This window comes from Ammodytes marinus (assembly GCF_949987685.1).
Source record: "Ammodytes marinus genome assembly, chromosome: 9".
In the NCBI taxonomy this organism is placed as follows: domain Eukaryota; kingdom Metazoa; phylum Chordata; class Actinopteri; order Uranoscopiformes; family Ammodytidae; genus Ammodytes; species Ammodytes marinus.
Genome location: NC_137213.1, coordinates 20,780,207 through 20,798,948, shown reverse-complemented (window position 1 = coordinate 20,798,948; position 18,742 = coordinate 20,780,207). Strand labels below are relative to the sequence as shown.

Genomic DNA, 18,742 nt, shown 5'->3' with positions numbered 1-18,742 from the left:
GATGGAGGCTCGTGTATTTGCCCGACGAGAGCTCTGACGTCTGATGGCCAATTCAGACAACAGTGGTGACACATGGTTATTTACACACATTTTTCAATATCCTATAGCCTATAAACACTCAAAACAAACACATGTTCCAGTAATTTACTTTAAAATGCACTGTAGCCTATGACATACAAAAATAAGAAAAATAAATCATTGTAGGCCCTACTACATCACTATTAGCATTTGTCATTTATTTTTTGCAATCATTAGCCTATATTACCTTTTGTATTGTGCTATGAGTGGTGTATAGACAACTTCATACAGTTTTAAACCACAGAGCATACCAATGATGTTGATCGTTTCATTGTCATGTTCTTTCTGTTTGGGTTCATGTATCCAGGGTCCCCTGAGTGACCTTTAGCCATTCAATAGTATTTGATCAGAAAAGCGGCTCTGTAGAGTAAAGACATAGAGATGTGTTTTTGTCTCTACCACTCACAAAATGATGATTGAGCAATACAACCGGTTACTACCACAATACATATTTACAGCAGTTATGGATGGCTGCAGTGAGGTGAGGTTAAGATTGCCTGAGGTTACATGTAGAAATAAGCCAAGCATAGAGGTTATTATCCTACTGGAAGAATAGCAGTCAGTTCTTAACAGAGTATATCATTTTTGTATCAATATATTTTCATATAGAAATGCAAAACAGCTTTGGTAACAATTTCATGATTTCATTTACGACTTTTATTTTAACCCTAACCCTAATAAATGGAATAAAGCATTTCTAAAAATAAATAAATAAACATCTTAAAGTCATTTTATTATGCATTATCAATAGATTTGCTGTTGATGATAAGCTCTCTCAGTTGATTTGCTAACCTACAAACATATTATTGAACTTTTTCTATACTAATAGTATAATAATACTGGTGTTAAGGTTTTGGTCTTTTAATCATCAGACCAGTGTAACTGAAGTCAAAACATGCTATTGCCTCAAGACAAATGTTATTTATATAACTGTTGCCATGGTGCAGATATTTCAACAATGACTTGACTGTAACTTTCAAACAACCAAGCCTTTCTCCTCGACTGTGCATGTTTGTCCCTACAGTGACCACAATTTGTGTTTTCCCGAGGGCGCACAAACAGATGGTCAAGCTGTCACGCAGTGACTACCTAGCAGACACGCAGTGTTGAAAAATCCTGACGATATTCTTTCATCATCAATGCAATTTTGTTGCTTCAGGACAGACTGCAGAGCCTGTATGTCCTCATTTGAGTATGTTATGTTAGAGTTGTGCAATCTTGTTAGTGCCTCAAGGTCCTTGTTTGTCATTTTCTCTAAATCAGATGTTTATTAGAATTTGCCTTAAGGAGCCAGTAGACAGCCAACAACACACGACAGAAGGACCATACTGTCAGTCTGGACTTGTAACATTTCCTCTTTTTGATCAGATGTTTTGTAAAATTGGCAAATGTCAAAACGTTTAAAGTAACCATTTGGCTGTTTAGAGTGCACCAATTATTACAGCTTTTTACGAAGTTTCAGATGATAATTATTTCCTGCCGTCCCCCCTCTCTCTCTCTCTCAACATTGATTAAATCTAAATGGCTGTGATATCTTGGGAACTAATTAAGTTGAATTAAGAGCTCCTATGGCGGGTTTCTGTTTGAAACAACACAACCTGATATCAGTGTCATGGTCGCTGAGCACTCAGAAGTCAACCTGACCTATTGACAACCCGGCTGAAACCAGACCCGCTAAATCAGCGACTAAGCGAGATGCCTAACCAGCGAGATGCCTGCACGAACACACGCAAGGGGGCAGCTCATGGGAATTCACACACACACACACACACACACACACACACACACACACACACACACAACGTGCAATTCCTCCCAAAACACTGCTTCAAATTCAGCCATCAAATGGTAAATGGACTTGACTTATATAGCGCTTTCTAGCCGATACACCGATGGTAGAAGCTGCCATGCAAGGCGCTCTCTGAACCATCGGGAGCAATTTGGGGTTCAGTGTCTTGCTCAGGGACACTTCGACATGTGGCGGGGAGACGGGGGATCGAACCTCCGACCCTGCACTCCAGAGGCGATCTCCCTACCTACTTCGCCACTGCCCCCCCTCAAAACAAACACCCACTCATTGTTGTACTCATATTAAAGTTATGTCTCTTCTTTCCTATTGAAAGTCTCTTACACGTTTACGCCCACATGCAGCCTGTGTGAAATCTGACTAGAGAGCGTTGCATGCCAAGCACATTTGCATCCCTCAACCGAAACTGATTTACAAGTTAAAATGATTCCGCAGGTATCACCAAAATGACAGCTGGTTGTGAGAAATGAACCAAACAACAAGTATGTTTGCAAAAAATACTGTAGTGTGAGGAATTCATGCTGCAGCCACCTCAAAAGCAGTTAAGCAGCACAGAACAGCACCAACAACAGGAAAATCTAAGCAGATTAGCGTTATGGTTTTTATTATTTGGTAGGACTACAAATAAAATAAAATAAAAAACCCTCTCTGGGTGCAGGGAGCTGACATCAAGGTACTGGTCCCCTGCCATTTGTAGTTTAATTATATACCAAGAGGGAAATGTGTCCTCAGGGAAAGTGTGTTGAAAGCCTGTAAATGTAATTAGATTCTAGCACTTTGTGTGATGAGCTCAACCCTCTGTAAAATGGACTGTACGTTGCTGGAGGCCTCACATGATGCTCCATTTGCAGTATTACAGTAATAAGCATGTTCGTTTTTGCATCATGTTCCTCACCTCTTGATGACTTGTGAAACATTCGGGGTCAGATTGCACAAAAACAAGCAGAGTTTCAGCACACTGCAGGATGGTTCACTGTATGTTTACTTACTTTTTGCCCTTACAGTTGGTTCTTTCAGCTATAGCATAATTACATTTCTGTCCTTGTATCACAGAGAGTAGATTTATTGATTTTTTTTATTTGTGTATTTTTGCACAAAACATTCTGTAGTAGACTCAATGCATGTTGGTTGGTTTGTTGTTTCTGTACCACAAAGGGTCATTTTATGAAAAACTACTTGTGAACGGCAAACGATTCAAATATGTCATGTTTTACCAGCAGTCTTTGGCTCTTGTGTGAAAATGCTATGTGTCACTTTTCCATAAGGAGGCAGAGTCTCTCTGACATTTAGCAATGAGAACTGTGATGCTGCTCTGACACTTGGTGGAGAACTTCATAATAGCACGTGAAGGCTTATGAACCAAAGCTGTTTTTAAATATTACATTCAATTGCCAAAATTTTACCAATGCCTTGTTGTTCCATAAAAATACAGGGTCTCCACATACCTGCATCTCCTCTTCGATGCGCAGCCTCTCTTGACCAAGTTCCTCCTGATAAAACTGTAATTTGAAGACACAGACTGTAAACCTACTGTATTTACTCATCAAAAAATAATCCAATTTTAAGATTAAAAAAAGACATACAGTTACAAGGAATTGAACAAATAACCCTTCACAGAAAGCTCTCATTCTTCAGATGACATCATGCTCCATGGGTGTGTACAAGCATGTCAACAATTGCATACATGTGCACCTGTGTGTGTTGGTTTAAGTAGTAGTTTGTGTCTGTGTGACTGGCTCATGTGACCAACATTAATAGCTGTTAGAATCAGCTTTCGGAATGTCACACATGCTGCTTCAGGAGCCTCTTTCTAGAATAGAAGTCTGACCAGAGGAGACATAGTGGTCCAGAGGAATGCAGTAATATTAAGAGGCTCGTACAAAGTGTGCAGGGTTCGACTGCTACGCCTCCGGTTAGAGAAAGAATATGTCAAAGTTTGAGTCCTCTTTGTTGCAAGGTGTCATTCAAAACAGCAGGAAAATGTGTGCAGCTGTATGTGTATGTGTGTGTTTACCTCCACATCCTTGTCCTTCTGTAGCAAAGATGAAGACAGCTCCTCAACCTGTCCCTCCAGCTCTCCCACCCTGAGTGTGAGAGTTGTCTTCTCACCGCTCAGTTCTGTGATGAGGGCCTCCTTGGAGCAAAGCTCTTTAGTCAGCTCATCTATTATTCTGAACACAGACAGAGATGTACAGTAGTCAGTCAGACAGGCAAGGTGGATTTGGTATGTTTTGTACTGTGTATGTTTTAGGAGATTTCTTATGATATTTGCACCTGTCTTTGTTGGTATTGGGAGAGGACATGATGCTCGGAGGCCTCTCGTCCTCCGGCATGTCCTCCATGGGGGTGTCTAGGGAGAGGAGGGAGGCGTGGGAGTGTGACCCAGCCAGCGAGGCCGCCCGCCCAGCCTCACTGCGTGCCAGCTGGGCTTCCTGGGAAATGCACACGGGTAGAAAACTGTTAGGATTTGTTAAAACCGCAGCAACTCCTGTGTGTTTGTTCTGACTAGCTGTATAGTTTGCGAGCGGACAAACCTCCTGCAGGAGCTGGATCTTGGTCTCGAGCACTTGCTGCATGTGGTCGATTTCCTGCTGTCTCTCCTGACACCGTCTCTGCAGCTCTGCCTCATTGTGATTGGTCAAGCTCTCCGCTGTTGTGCTGTGCCACGCGGGGAAAAAAGCAAGACAGAGTTGATCACCACATCCATAAAGTACCACACCCAAAGCAACTCAGTTTGTACGTGTCGCACACTCAAATGTAGACGGAGGGGTTCCCTTTAGAACATGATGGAGACTTCAGTGAGAGCCAACAATATGATGTCATCCCTGTCCTGTCTGCAAACGGCGCTCATGGGATACCCAACACCCTTCCACTTATAGCAGAGATGAAATAAGCTGCCCCGCCTGTGGTTTAGGCCTTTATCCCCATCGTTAATGCTAGCATATATTTATTGCAGAAGTGATGTTTACAAGTCTGAAGGTGGTGAAAGATGATGTTGATACAGCAGTGAATGTAGCCTGGGTCATTTTGCTTAATGCAAGAAACCTTGACTTTAGCAATTATCTAAACACTGGTCTGTGGTATCACACTCAACTGGTACACAGTGTAAAGCCAGGCATGCAAGAAACATCTATGAACATTTGAACTCAAATCTAAAATGTGAAATTCCTCACACACATCCTTGTTTCTTTCTGTTCTCCCACCACCACTCGATTAATTGATCGATTGATTTTGTTCTATTATTTCATCAGTGTGCCAGCCCAAAAAAGACATACCATGCATCATTATTAACACAAAAAGACCAGAAACCAAAAATATTCACTTGACAATACTAATAATAACAAAATAAACCATCCTGGCTTTAGCGATACAACTTATACACATTGAAAGCAAAAAACCATTCCATCCTGTCATCATCAGTGCTCCTAACTATTTCAGGATTATGAGCGAACATTGCATTCATCAAAGGTATTCTCAGCTCATAATAAAGGGGACAATATAAAAGAAAATGAGACTACACTATGTGGTTCATTATGACATAAGTGTCTCCCCTTCACTCCATGGGTCCCAACTGTTCCAGCATCTGTCTGTATCCCTTGGTCAGTCGAAAGCGCCATCCAAGAATCTCTGCTCCCAGAATGGCACACGCCACTGTGTCGCCGCGACTCCTGTTTTTGGACCCTCTATACATACGTTTTTAGCTCTGTCCACCGCATGCAGCAGCTCAAATATCTGGGATATTTTGAACCAGTCTGAGTAATGCAAGGGTCTGTCTCATGGACAAATGTCCTTTATGCATCATGGATGAGACCTCCATCTTTAGCAACATGCCTAGCTATAAGAGGTCGGAAGAAAGATGAACTATAGAAATGACAAAGCAGCCTAACTGTTTGCCGGGAGTCAAAGTGGTGCAAAAATAACCCGTTTACTGTAAGAAGCATCTTTTCTTGAAACAGAACAGTGGTTCACATCATATTAATATACTGAAATCACAAAACTAAGTGGAGGCGGGAGTTACAACAGCAACAAAAATAGAGACCAGTTTGAAGAATCAGTGTATCCTCTCCAAGAGCACCAACAGTTGGCCAGTGATTAACTATTAAAGGTTAACAACCCTGAACTTTAGGCAGCATCAATGTTGATTTCAGAAGCAACTGTTACAATGTGTTAAACATAATGAGTGGGAGCTGAAATGCCCCCATTATGCTAACAACCCGGTGAGAGCTCTAGAGGAGGCCATCTGTTTTAAGGAATCAACAGCATCTTCCCTGTCTTAAACTATACATGAGCTCTCAGAATACCAGGGTCTCTCTCACATGACAATAGAAGACCCCACCACGTAGTAAAAATTAAAGGTGCTGTAAGCGGAATGGTTCTTTTAGCTAACTTCCTGTCAGTTACTGCAGTTAGCAGTCCCCTCGCTCGTCCCTACGTCACCACATTAATGCACTGCGGTCTTCAAGCAGCGAGTTATCTAGCATCATCTCAGATCCATAAGTGTGATAAAACATGATAAAAACCATCAAAACAGACATTGGGAAGGATTTTTACCTGCTCCGCCATTGTAGGCGCATAAACATTCAACCATGTGTCGCTCTGGCGTGCACCGGCAGTGAGACCATGAGTGAGACGGGTGTCGGTTTGTAGCGTTCTCTCTTGTGATTGGATATAATTTCGGGATCCCCGAAAAGTTTATTTGCCGATTACATGCAGAGCAGCTTACTGAGAGATCGGCTTTATGAAATGCTCACATTATGTAAGTGATCACTGTATGAATAAAGAGCGATTTAACACTTATATTAACATAAATAAACCGCTTACTTCACCTTTGAAATTAAGCTTTTTTTGTGAAAACCTGGTTTAATTTGTTCTTCTCCACAGCACTTCAGCAGGGTGGACACTTGCTTTCACAGACGCGTCTAGCTACGTTCCTAGGTAACAGACGGTCTCTCTTATCATTATGTTACATTCAAACCAGCATGTTTTCAGCCTATCTTGTCTACAATAATCCTTAACAAGACGTTTGTATCAAGTCAGGGGGTTTAGGCTGTGGGTTGCATTCGCCTACCCATGAAAGTTTGCATGTGTGTGTATGTGTGTTATCTCTCACAGCTGCTGCATGACATATGAGCTGTTAGAGATATAAGTTGTTACCACAGTTAAGACAGGACCATGTAGAGAATCACATCTGATATGGACACACACTGGCAACTCACCAGCCAACACCCATAGATGGGGGAACATCTGCCGACTAGTAAACGCTATGTACTGTATTAATCAAAGTATGTAGGACCAATGATAACATTAAAATAATTGGATCTTATTACAGGCTGTTTATGAAGGACATTTCAATAAAGCTAGGCAGTAGGTGCCTGCCTGTCTAGTCTGCCGTCCACTTATATGTTAAACAGCAGAAGGGACCTTATAAGTTCAATCTTCTCTTAGAAAAAAAATAGGGACAGAAACTGTTGTCACACCAACATTTACATTTACAAACGGTGAAACATTAATTTATTTAGGCAAAGGCTGGACACACACATTAATAAACAGTTATTTCTATTTGTGGACTTACAGGGCTTTGTCCAGAAGCTGCTGTTTCTCCTGGAGCTCCTGCTTCAAGCTCTCTACTTCCACCTTCAGCTCGATGTTCTGCAACAGACGAAAGCAGCAAGGTCAATGATCATTACACATCATAATCATAATCATAATCACCATCACATCAAATCTCCTCTACCAATCTCGCCAAACAGATAAATGACCCTTTGTAACTATTCTGCATTATCAGTGAGAGCGGATGTTAAAAGGGATTGAGAAACCCTTTTAAATCTTGCAAAACTGACCAAAACACATTGCCAATATTCTGCAAATTCATAAAATTGATTGGACATAGAAAACAAAAAATATGGCATACTAACATGCCATTTGTGGTCAGTCAATTCTTAGCGTATTTGGCTTGGAACTTCCTAAATGTTGGTTATTTATACAGACTTTTTCGTTTCTTATGCCAATTAGTTTTCAATGGTTCTTCTTCTTTGTGAAAAAAATATTTCAATTTCTATGAATTACCAACGAGGCTGAAACAGTAAAACTGACGAGGATGGTATATAGAATCTGTATTTGTCAGGTGTCTTAATTAACTCTAGAAGATCTGTGTTTTTATTACAGTATATTACAGCTACTGCAAAGCTACGGCCTATAATAAGAATATTTGCTTATAGACCTTTAGCAGAAAAGGCACAGGTGTGATTGATGACATTAAAAACGGCTGTGTTCTATGTAGGTTAGGTGTGCTAGTTCCGGGGACCTCTTTGGTGTGCACGCTGGCTCTCACTGTCAAGAATTACAGTTTGAACTGAGCTGTCATTAACAAAAAAAATTGTGCTTTTTCGGCTGTGACAAAATGTCTGCAGTAAAAAGGTCTATTTTTCAACGGAAAGTCATCATTCCTAGGTCATAATGCAAACTTTCACTGCTCAAATATTAACTTGTATTATTCTTCTCTCCCTGCTCATCGAGTACCATTTTGTCATGTTTATTCAGCCATCACACATCTCTTCATGGCACCCTTATCTCACTCAATCGCCACTGTGTGAATCAGGGATGGTGGGTGTTGTGTATCATCGGAACAGGACATCTGAGCGTGCTGTCGTGGACGTTATATTTAGAGCTGGTGAATTCAAGTCAGCTCAGATACTCAACACTGGGGCCAAAGGGCTAAACTCCACGGTTTGTTTACCTGCTACAGGGTACACAGGGGACATTTTAGGGGACATCTTATGTTAGGGGTCACGGGATTTAAACAGCAGGGATTGAGGGGCCCATTCTTCCCATTCTGACAGTAGAGAGAAGAGAGAGGACAGTTTATCTGTCTGTCTGCTGGACTCTGATCAGAGAGCTTCTCACTGGTTTTATCGACTTTATCACTACAGCTAGGCTCATGCTCATCTCAACATTGTTTACTTTCTCTTGTCAGCCATCTTGTTTTTAACTGCTTCTCTGTCCCTATGTCTCTTGCTTGTCTCTCCTCCCCCTTCCTTTCTGTCATTCTGTTTTGGTGCCTCTGCGTGCAAGTACATGTCTGCTGACCTTCCCCTGTTTCATGCCATTGAGCTTCATGCTCTTAACACTTGCATAGTGGCGAGTCTACACGTGCACCAACACAGCCTGAAGCCTGCCCATACACAGACACACACAGACACACATACACTGCTGATAACTACACTTGCAAACATTCATTCTGCACGTGCACTCTGTCATCTGTCAGATATACTGGTCACATCCAGGCAGAAGGTGACAAAACAACAGTTTTAGTATCAATTCATCTGTCAATTTTTCCCAGCTTGCCAATTTCCCATCAAAGCCCAAGGCAGAACATATCCCCATTCCTTGCTTCTTGATTGATTTTTCAAATTTTTTATCAATGGGGAGACTATTCAGGTTGTTACAAACTACAAATACCTTGGTATTGTACTGGACAACAAGCTTAAATGGGACTCATGGACTGATCTTTTGCACACAAGACACAGCAAAGAAGGTACTTTTTAAAGAAACTGCTTGTTTTTAATGTCAAAAACAAAATGCTCCAAATCTTCTATACTGCATTTATTGAAAGTGTTTTAACTTTCTGTATTGTCTGCTGGTTCGGAAATGCCACAGAGTCACAGAAAAACAGTTACAACTGCCAGTAAGTTACTTGGGATCACACTAACGAGCATTGAACACATTTACAAAGACAGACTGGTGAAAAAGGCTAATACCATTGTTTGTGACTATACACACCCCCTGGCATCCCATTTTAAGCTTCTGTTATCTGGTCGTCGTTTCTGCCTACATGACCAAGAACAGATCCAAATTCTCTTTTGTACCACAAGCCATAAAAGCCTTAAATCAGTCAAAATAAGCTATGTCCAGCTGGCCTGGTCATGTCCAAAGGTGTATAGTGCATTGTAGTGTGTAATGTATGTTCTTCATGTTATGTCTGTCAGTGTCTGATGTATGGACTATCTGTTTGTGTCATATGTCTGATGTCCTGTCATGAAGTGCGACTGTGCCCACGGGGACAATAAAGTGGTCTACTACTACTACTACTACATCTTCACTGCTTGTGGAAAAGATTTCAGCTAAGATCAAGTTTTTTTCAAATTTAAATTAAATAACGTCTTTTGTCGTGTGAACAAAGTATAGTCAAGGACTTAGATACCAAACAAACAGTTATTATCAATTGTATTTAAAACCATTTCACTTCTTAAGAATTCTACTGTACAGTACAGTAGAGTAATGCACAAGCAACGGGAACAACGTATGCAACATATGACCAAACATGTGCTCTGAATAGCTTATGACGGTAAATGATTCGCCTGAATGCTTTAATAATAAATAATGTAAGACACCAGTAAGAGGAACATGTATTGCTGTGTGTAACTGACTTGGCACACAGTAAGAGAGTCCTTTTCCCATCCTAAAAACAGCTCTATATATAGACACCCATCACGGTGCACCTGCTATTCTGGCCCCTACTGGCTTGCTGGCCCTCAGCAACAGATCCCCTAATAACCATGGCTGTGCCAGAGGAGCAAGTGGCTGCACTTTAACAGGAGAGTCACTCATAAATCAAACACACCTGTAACACTGTGACTGACAAATGACCCATAACCTTCCTGAAAGGTATTATTATTTACTGTAAATTAATCTCTTGATGACGCTCTGGAAGTATCGCTTTGTTAACATGAATGAAACGTTTCAAGATGCTAAAATATGTAACTTAGGGTTATTTTCATTATTTGATTAATGTGAAGCTCATTCGTTTTTTGACTATAAAATACTGACAAATCACAATTGAAAGCCCAAGATGTTGTCCTTTAAATAGCTTGTTTTGCCCCATCAATAGACCATTGCCTCAATAATGTCAAATTAATTATTGAATAAGATGAAGCTGGAACTGTATACATTCAATTTCTTAAGTTTACTGCATATTGCACATATTGTAAATAATGTTCCTCATATTGCACATTTCAATTAATTTACTTTTTCTATACTGTTTTGTTTTGCCTTATCTTTTGCAATATTTAGAATTAAATTATTGTATGTATTACTTATCTCATCTTATCTTATTTTATCCTTTTGTTCTTATTACATCGTGGGTCTGAGATAAACATAATTTCGATTCCTCTTTATGTCTGGCACATATTGAAGAAATGGACAATAAAGCTGACTTTGACCGAGGGATTTGTGGCGAAAATGAATTATTACTCAATTGTCAAAATGGTTGCAGTAACTTATTTACTCTCACTCAAATCACATCAAATAAATCCCATTTTACAATATTGTTGAACTGACGTGACTGAAACTGAAAGGCTGTGAGTGGTGAAAAGAAACATACAAACAGGCGTTATGAGTACATGTGATGAATAAATCAGTGTACTCAAGCATGCTCTATAAATAGAGTCTCTGGAGCTCTGAGAGAAATCCCTATGCGCCCAGGAGCAACACACCTAGTCTGTCCTGTATTACACTGAAATGCTTTGGAGAGAGGCCGCGGGAACGCTGCCACTCTGTCACGATATCAACAGAGCAACGGACAGCTCATGTCTGACAACAACTACGGAACAAAGATTTAGTCTGCAATAAAAAAGTGATTAGACTTATTAAACTTTAGCCAATGAGAGTGAGAGATTGTGAAGCACCAGGATTAAAAAATCCAGTTGGATGCCTGTGTGACATGGGATCAGTTTACTCAATCACTGCCGGTATGCAGTAATCGTGGAGGATAAGTGGCAGGACACTCAGGTCTTGCTCGGCTGGATCAAACAGCCGTTCAGTTTTTTTCTCCTCCGAGTTGTTGACCAGCAGAAGGGATTTTGAATGAAGGGAAAACGAAAGAGTCGAGTTTTAAAGGCCGGCTAGCTTGTGTAAACAGACAACAGCTGAGCTGAGTCACCTTAATGTGGGCTCACACTGCACGCACAGAGTGCAAAAGCCTACAGATACAAACACATATGGCACACACAGAAACTCAGACTGGGAAAGATGTTGCAAAATATGAAACTTACTTTTCATTATCCATTTTCCTTTTAATCGGACAGTTGTTTAATCAAGAAAATTGTTTAAAATGCCTGCATGTAGCAATGACAAAGTGAGATTTTTATATTTACCTTTTTTTTTGCTATGTGACTGAAACATGAAGTAACAACAAAATAATTCCGAATCCACAAATGATAAATGGTTTCCAAACACAAGCTGACATACAAGAACTTTATCTTGACAATTACAATGTCAAATTCAAGTCAGAAACTTGGTGTAAGCAGGGATGCAGTGATCCAACTTTTTAACTCTCCATACTGACTCCAATACCTTAGCCTTTTCTCTTTTTTTAGGTAAAATAAGTCCAGATACTGCTGTGGCACTTATGATTCAGTCAGTGGCAAAACTTGACTGAAAGAATGTACCTGATATTGACATCAACAAAGAAAATGCCTTAAATGTGGATTGGTCAATCCACGGGCTATACCCAATCGGATTTAAAAGGGTCAGTATTGGCACATTTGGCAGTAATACTGATCCAGTTTATCGGTTTGGTACATTCAGATGAAGACACAAACACAGTGATTTTTATGTCAACTGTCATAACTTTCATATTGTTGATACTTGGTACTGACACATCTTGGTCTATACCAAACACACACTAGGCTGGAGCGATAACATCTTGGCATCCACATACTGCATCAAATATAAGTTCCTGAGCACAGAGCTAGTTAAGTGTTGTTCTTCACAGGGCAGTCACATCTAAAAACTTGGTAAAGCAAACACATGGCATGCAGGTCACATAAGCTCAACCAGATCAGTGCGACAGCTGGGTCAACAAACAGTGGAAGTGGCTCCATAAAGCAACTCTTCAGGATAGCACACCTGTAAGCTGCCAAGATAACAGACCAAATGAACTCACTTGATTACCTACTCAGTGCAAAATCCCTCTAATAAATCAAGACACAGACAAATCTATTTCGATGATTGTAAACATGACCCTTAGCCCCTCTATCATCCCATTCACCACGACTCAAACAGGTTTACATCCTGTGAGGCGCCCCACTTACCGTGCGGTAGACATCTTCGCTGCTCTCCTCATACTTCTGCTGTATCCTCTCCTCCAGGAAGTAGATACGGAGCTTGAGGCTGAAGTTCTCCTTCTTCAGGTCATTCAGGTGCTGTGACACAGTGCGGTAACCGTTAGACATGACGGTACCAACAGTGTTTGACATGTCCGTTAAATGAGTAGTCGTCTTGGACCTCTCCGTATCATAGGGTAATACGGGATCCATTTTAAAAGACAGCAGCGATTGTCAAGACATGTCCTTGTGTAAGAGTCCGGTAACCGTTAGACATGTTACTTCCTTCTCCAAAACAGCATCATTTTAAAATAAAAACAACTTATTTACAAAGTGGCATCCTGGCCTCTAACTAACACACACACATTCACACAAGCAAGCACACACACACACACAAACACATACACACACTGGAGGCTATAGGGGTGCTTGCAGTGTCGAGGGCGACCCTGCAGCACGGGCGGTCAGACATGTAGCCATGTCAGCTCCATGGTGTGTTCTGGTCTGCTAGGGGACGGCACAGGAGCTTATTTTACTGGAGGAGATATCCCTGGAATCCCAGACTGCCAGGGGAGATGGGTGGAAGAGGAGAAGAGGGGAGGGACACCGTGGATGGGGAGGGGGGAGATCTCACGGGCAGTTGTGACATGAAGTGAAATCTCACCCCTCTGCAAAACAGGAGTGCCAATAGGGGGGGGGGGGGGATGAAGATATAGGACGGGGCTAAGCCTTAAGTCCACCTCTGTTCATTTAAATGTGTTATTTTTCAGACATTAGTCCAGGATGCCTTCCTTTCCTGTTTTTAATACATTTTTGGTCAGTAAGGTTGATCCCCATTGAAAGAACAGGTGAGGCTCGCCTTAATCGTCTCTACTAAATAAGGGATGTGACAATCTCATAATTGTTGTATTTTGGTATTGAGCATATTCATTTGTAGCCTACTATGTTTTAGCCTACTAGCTTACTCCTCAAGGGAGATAGCCAACTATACAATTAGTCACTCTTTGATTGAAAAAAGTGCACATTTTTGCTGTTTATTTAAGTAAAAGAACCATTAAGGTAAAAAGATTTCAAGTAAAAGTCCTACATGTAAGTCCTATGTATCTCAAAATTGTACTTATGTACAGTAGGCCTACTTGAAAAGCTATGAAAAGTAGCCCATAACTAGCCTTCTAATAGGCTAGTTATGGGCTACTTATAACGGTCTTATCTATCCAAAAAATAACAATATTTAGCCTAGTTGAGAGTAGCCTAGTTTCAATGCCTATAAATGAGATAGAAGTCAGACCAACAGCACAAGAGTCTTTTATTTAGAAATAGATTATTTTTATATGTTCATGACAAAGTCTAATGTAAAAAGAGTCCTTCATAGTGGAGACCACACAGAGATTAATCAAGCAAATGCAGCTTTTTTGTTTCCCTTTGCTAATTGTTTTAGAAGCTAGTAAAGGTTTATAGCTTGTTTTGGTGTTTATGCTCTCCCTATTGGCAATAAACAACTAATGTGGATTTTCTTTCTCTGTCGTTGCAGGTATAATATTATAATGGGATGAGTCCCACGTATGCCTCACCCTAAATTTACCGTAGGCGTATGATAGTTAGGAAGTTGTGTTAAAACCAGAAACACCCCTGACAAAGGCTAACCAGCATTCAAAGTCATGGGAGCTGATAGGAACAGGACAGACAGGTGAGTGAAAAGAAGCTGGATGAAATAGGAGACCAGGGAACTGTTAGCAACCCTGCTATTTATAGGGACGTGTTATAAATCTCACACAGCGGTGAATCCCTGGAAGTCCCTCAAGAGATAAGTGAACAGAAAAAATATGAGAAGGAAGACTCACTAAATCTCAGACTAAAAGCAACAATCTATGCTGTGCTAAAATAAATGTTCATGACAAATGTCCAGTGCATGCAAAGAGCGTCTGTAGTAAAAGGGCTTAGACATGTTACCAGCACATTTAGTTACGTCATTATTAGATGTGGATGTGATCAGGGTTAGTGAATGTGCCCATTAAAGTGTCACATTACATGCTAAATAATTCTGAGCGAATCCAGGACAGGGCGCAAAGGGTAGTCTCAACATTACATCAGGGATGACATCATGTACACATTGTGTGTTTATTTATTTTATTTTTATTTTTGCATTTTTCATGCTTTATTGATAGTGTTTAAGAGACAGAGGTGAAATGGGGCAGAGAGGGGAGTGACATGCAGAGAACGAACGGGAATCGAACCCGAGTCTGCTGCTGGGCCCGGCCAACTGAGCTAAGGGCGCCCCGACATTGTGTGTTTTTAACCTCAACACATGATACAACTTCTCAGCTGCTCATCGAAGACAAATAAATAGGAGTGAATGAGTGTGTGTGTGTGTGTGTGTGTGTGTGTGCCGTGTCTGGCAACGTGTTTATTTCAGTGTAAAAGTGACACGTCCATGAACTTTCAGCCATGTAAGTGACTCCAGCTTTACAGAGAGTAACCTCCGCTATCGTGACTACTTGGTGACACCTCCTGTTTTAACAGGGCTCAGCAGCAACTTCAGGATAACATTAACGGACTGTCACTGAGGGTGAGATTTTAGTGTAGTATAGTGATTGACTCACATTTAATTCTGATCTGGTGTCTGTCACACAGACAGTGATAAAGATGAGCACTGAGGCATAGTTTGAAGAAAGTGTGTTGGACTTGGCAATGAATTAAATACTGTGTTACACAGTCTGGGTATTTCAAAGGAAAATAGGCCTGAGTCATAGACTATACTTGTGTAAACCGTTTTACAAAGAGCATAAACCTCATATATTATTGGTATCCACAAGAAAAGAAAATGGACAATATACACCCATAATACTATACTAGTTGCAGGACAGCTGTTTCCACCTGTTTCCAGTGTGTATGCTAAGCTAAGCTAACTGTCTACTGGCTCTAACTTATTATTATCATGTTAGTTTTATCGATCTTCTCATCTAACTCTTGGCAAGAAAGCAAACAGGCGTAAACCAAAAATGTCAACCTATTCCTTTTCATTTTTATCTGTGTATGGAACACGCCTTTACACCATTATCCACATATAACCATATATCTATATTAATTCAAACACATACGTAAGTACCACATAAAATGAAATGCTGTTCTCGGAGCAATAAATAGTTGATCCAAAATCTGTCTGTCAAAATCAGAACAAATTGAACACAACATCCGAACATCTCATATAATCCTTTTACATTAGATCTTCATGATTTTATCAACAATTTGTCAGTGACCTTTAAGAAAAAAACTGGCTATTGGTTATTTCTCTGAAACTTCAAAACCTCGTAGTGAAATTTAAATTCAATTTGTTTTTAAAACCAGGATAATCCGACACATAGATCCAGCAGTTTGTAGGGAATCAGTGCCTTTTTAAAACAACACCTCAGCAGGATAAATGATTACATCATATCTGGGTTTGAATTTGGGTTTGTAATATTCTCCTTGTCCATTGTGACACCCTGCTGCCTAACATCAAATGAACATTTTAATACAGTCTTTCTGTGAAATGCATTTGGTACACTGTCTAATAATAGCGCAGAAGAGAGACTGAGGAGGAGGAATCTCCTAAAGTGGGCCATCCTGTAGCCAGAGGCAGACTTAAAGCACCAGAAGGGTTCAGGGTGATTTCCATCTGATGTCATTTGCTACAGGTGTAAAATATACATTCCAGACAGTTTACATATGAGCAATGACCATGTATTGCTTACACTTTTATCATGTGGTGTAATCCCATTGTTAGGATAGGACACTGCACCAAGGCAAACCAAATCAGCTAATTACTTTGTATATGATGAGGAAGACCACCAGATGGCACTGTACAGCATATTGCATTAGGCTGAAGGACATGGAAGAGTCACTCACAAGCTCAATGAGAATTCAGAATAAATGGCACTCACCTGTTCAAACTCCCTGAGTGTGTGAAGCTGGAGAATGGGAGAGTTGTCTGTTCCATAGTTACACAAATCTAAACAGAAGTGGGCAAAAAAAAGGAGTTAGCAAGCCATGTCAGCAGTTTATGTTTTAACACTTTTTTTTGTTTCATTTAAATGACAGCTACGTACCTGTCATGTGATCTGTGCCCTTGGATGAAGTCTGCTCTTCTGGAGCACTGACGGGAGAAACCAAAAAAGAAGGTAGCATTGTCAGCATTGGTTTCGTGTCTCACACACACACACACACACACACACACACACACACACACACACACACACACACACAAGAGAGATAGTGATAAATACATCTATGAAATCAAAACCCTACACGAATGCCACCAATCACAACAACGCCAGATGTGTGAATGTCATACAAAATGAGCGTTGGGATCCTGAGAAGCAGAGAGCTCTTCTAGAAATTAAAAAAGCCACCTAGATCTTTTAAACTTTTCATCCTTTTAACAGCATGATCTCATTTGCACCTCTGTGGGGAATTGGGGGGGGGGGGTCACTGGTGGGGTCCCAGCAGGGGAGAGGAGAGATTTGGAGGGAAAGGATGAGCCACTGTTAGGGGTCAGGGTTCCTCTGAGCCTCTCAGGCCTTTAAACTGGGGGTGCTTACTACATGACTGTTGCAATCAATGCATATACTTCTGTTTATAACCAAACAGGAGATAGAAGTGCATGTAAACACAATTGAAAAACACTAACAGCAGCAATACAACAATACATTCAAATACCATGGGCATTACAACAGCATGCATTCTTAACCCCCACTATTTTGCCTGCTAATACCACAGCATAGGCCTACATACAGACAGGGCCGCATTAGTATTCCCCCCATTCCTCTGGCAGCTGCTTGGTCAGAAAATGTAAAGACAGTTGGTGCATGCCATAGGTTTAAAAAAGTTCACTAGGTGGATAAATAGTCTACACGCTGCATTATTGTGCTGGGCAGGGTGTCATAACCACATTTCACTGCTGTGTTCCTACGGACTGTGCAGATATCTGAGGGATGATGATCATCCATGGTTACACTGGGTTTCCCTACATGTAGGAGGGATGCAGTTACCTACACACAATGACACACTGCAGGGATGATTTGAACTGTGTGGGACAGAATGAATACACAAATCTTCTTTACTGTATTTAATGCATATAACCTGGGTTGTGATTAGTTACCTTTCGATTATTATATTGAATTGAAATATGTCAGTGTCTGTCGGTCAGCACCTGAGTACGTGAAATAATGTAATCATATGTTTCTACTGGGTCTGCTACATTAAGTGTCTATTACTCCCATAGCCTTATATAAATGCCCAAGTTGGCCATTTAAATGTTTGCTACTATAAGGCAATGCACGTGCATTTGTGTCAAGTAGGCCAAAATGAGCCTCAAGAACCTGAACCGCGTCATTTAGCCTACTTATCTATAGCTTTCATCAACTACAGTACAATCTTATTTGTATATATTCCGTGCAATATGGCAATACAAGTCAAACATTTGCATCGCCAGCAGCTAGTGTCCTCAAGTGTCGCGATTCATGAAGCATACTATCCGCTATTGTACATGATCTAGCCACGTCTTGTGTGGAGATGAGGCCTTTATTGCATCGGAGGGTGAGCGACTGCTTTATTACAGCAGGATGAAATCAACATTATGACAGAAATAACGGTAGGTATTTGTTGTCAGACAAGACCTCTGTTTATTGCCCGGGTAGAGTTTTCCAAAAATGCCTAATGAGCTGCAGTGTCCCCCCGCGTACACAATCGGCTAAACGCAGCCTCACCTTTCAGAATT

The 18,742-nt window shown here is 40.7% G+C and overlaps 1 protein-coding gene across 1 annotated transcript in view; it reads right to left on the bottom strand.

Moving 5' to 3' along the window:
• Positions 1 to 13,116, bottom strand: part of LOC307255879 (myomegalin) — a gene marked incomplete at its 5' end in the record, with an annotated part of 38,758 nt that extends 25,642 nt beyond the window's left edge. The window contains 6 exons of the mRNA XM_080034690.1: positions 3,331 to 3,384; positions 3,900 to 4,056; positions 4,160 to 4,317; positions 4,420 to 4,543; positions 7,458 to 7,534; positions 12,976 to 13,116. Of these exons, the coding sequence (XP_079890816.1) occupies positions 3,331 to 3,384; positions 3,900 to 4,056; positions 4,160 to 4,317; positions 4,420 to 4,543; positions 7,458 to 7,534; positions 12,976 to 13,116 (711 nt within the window). The remainder of the gene's footprint in view (positions 1 to 3,330; positions 3,385 to 3,899; positions 4,057 to 4,159; positions 4,318 to 4,419; positions 4,544 to 7,457; positions 7,535 to 12,975) is intronic.
• Between the last annotated feature and the right edge of the window lie 5,626 nt (positions 13,117 to 18,742).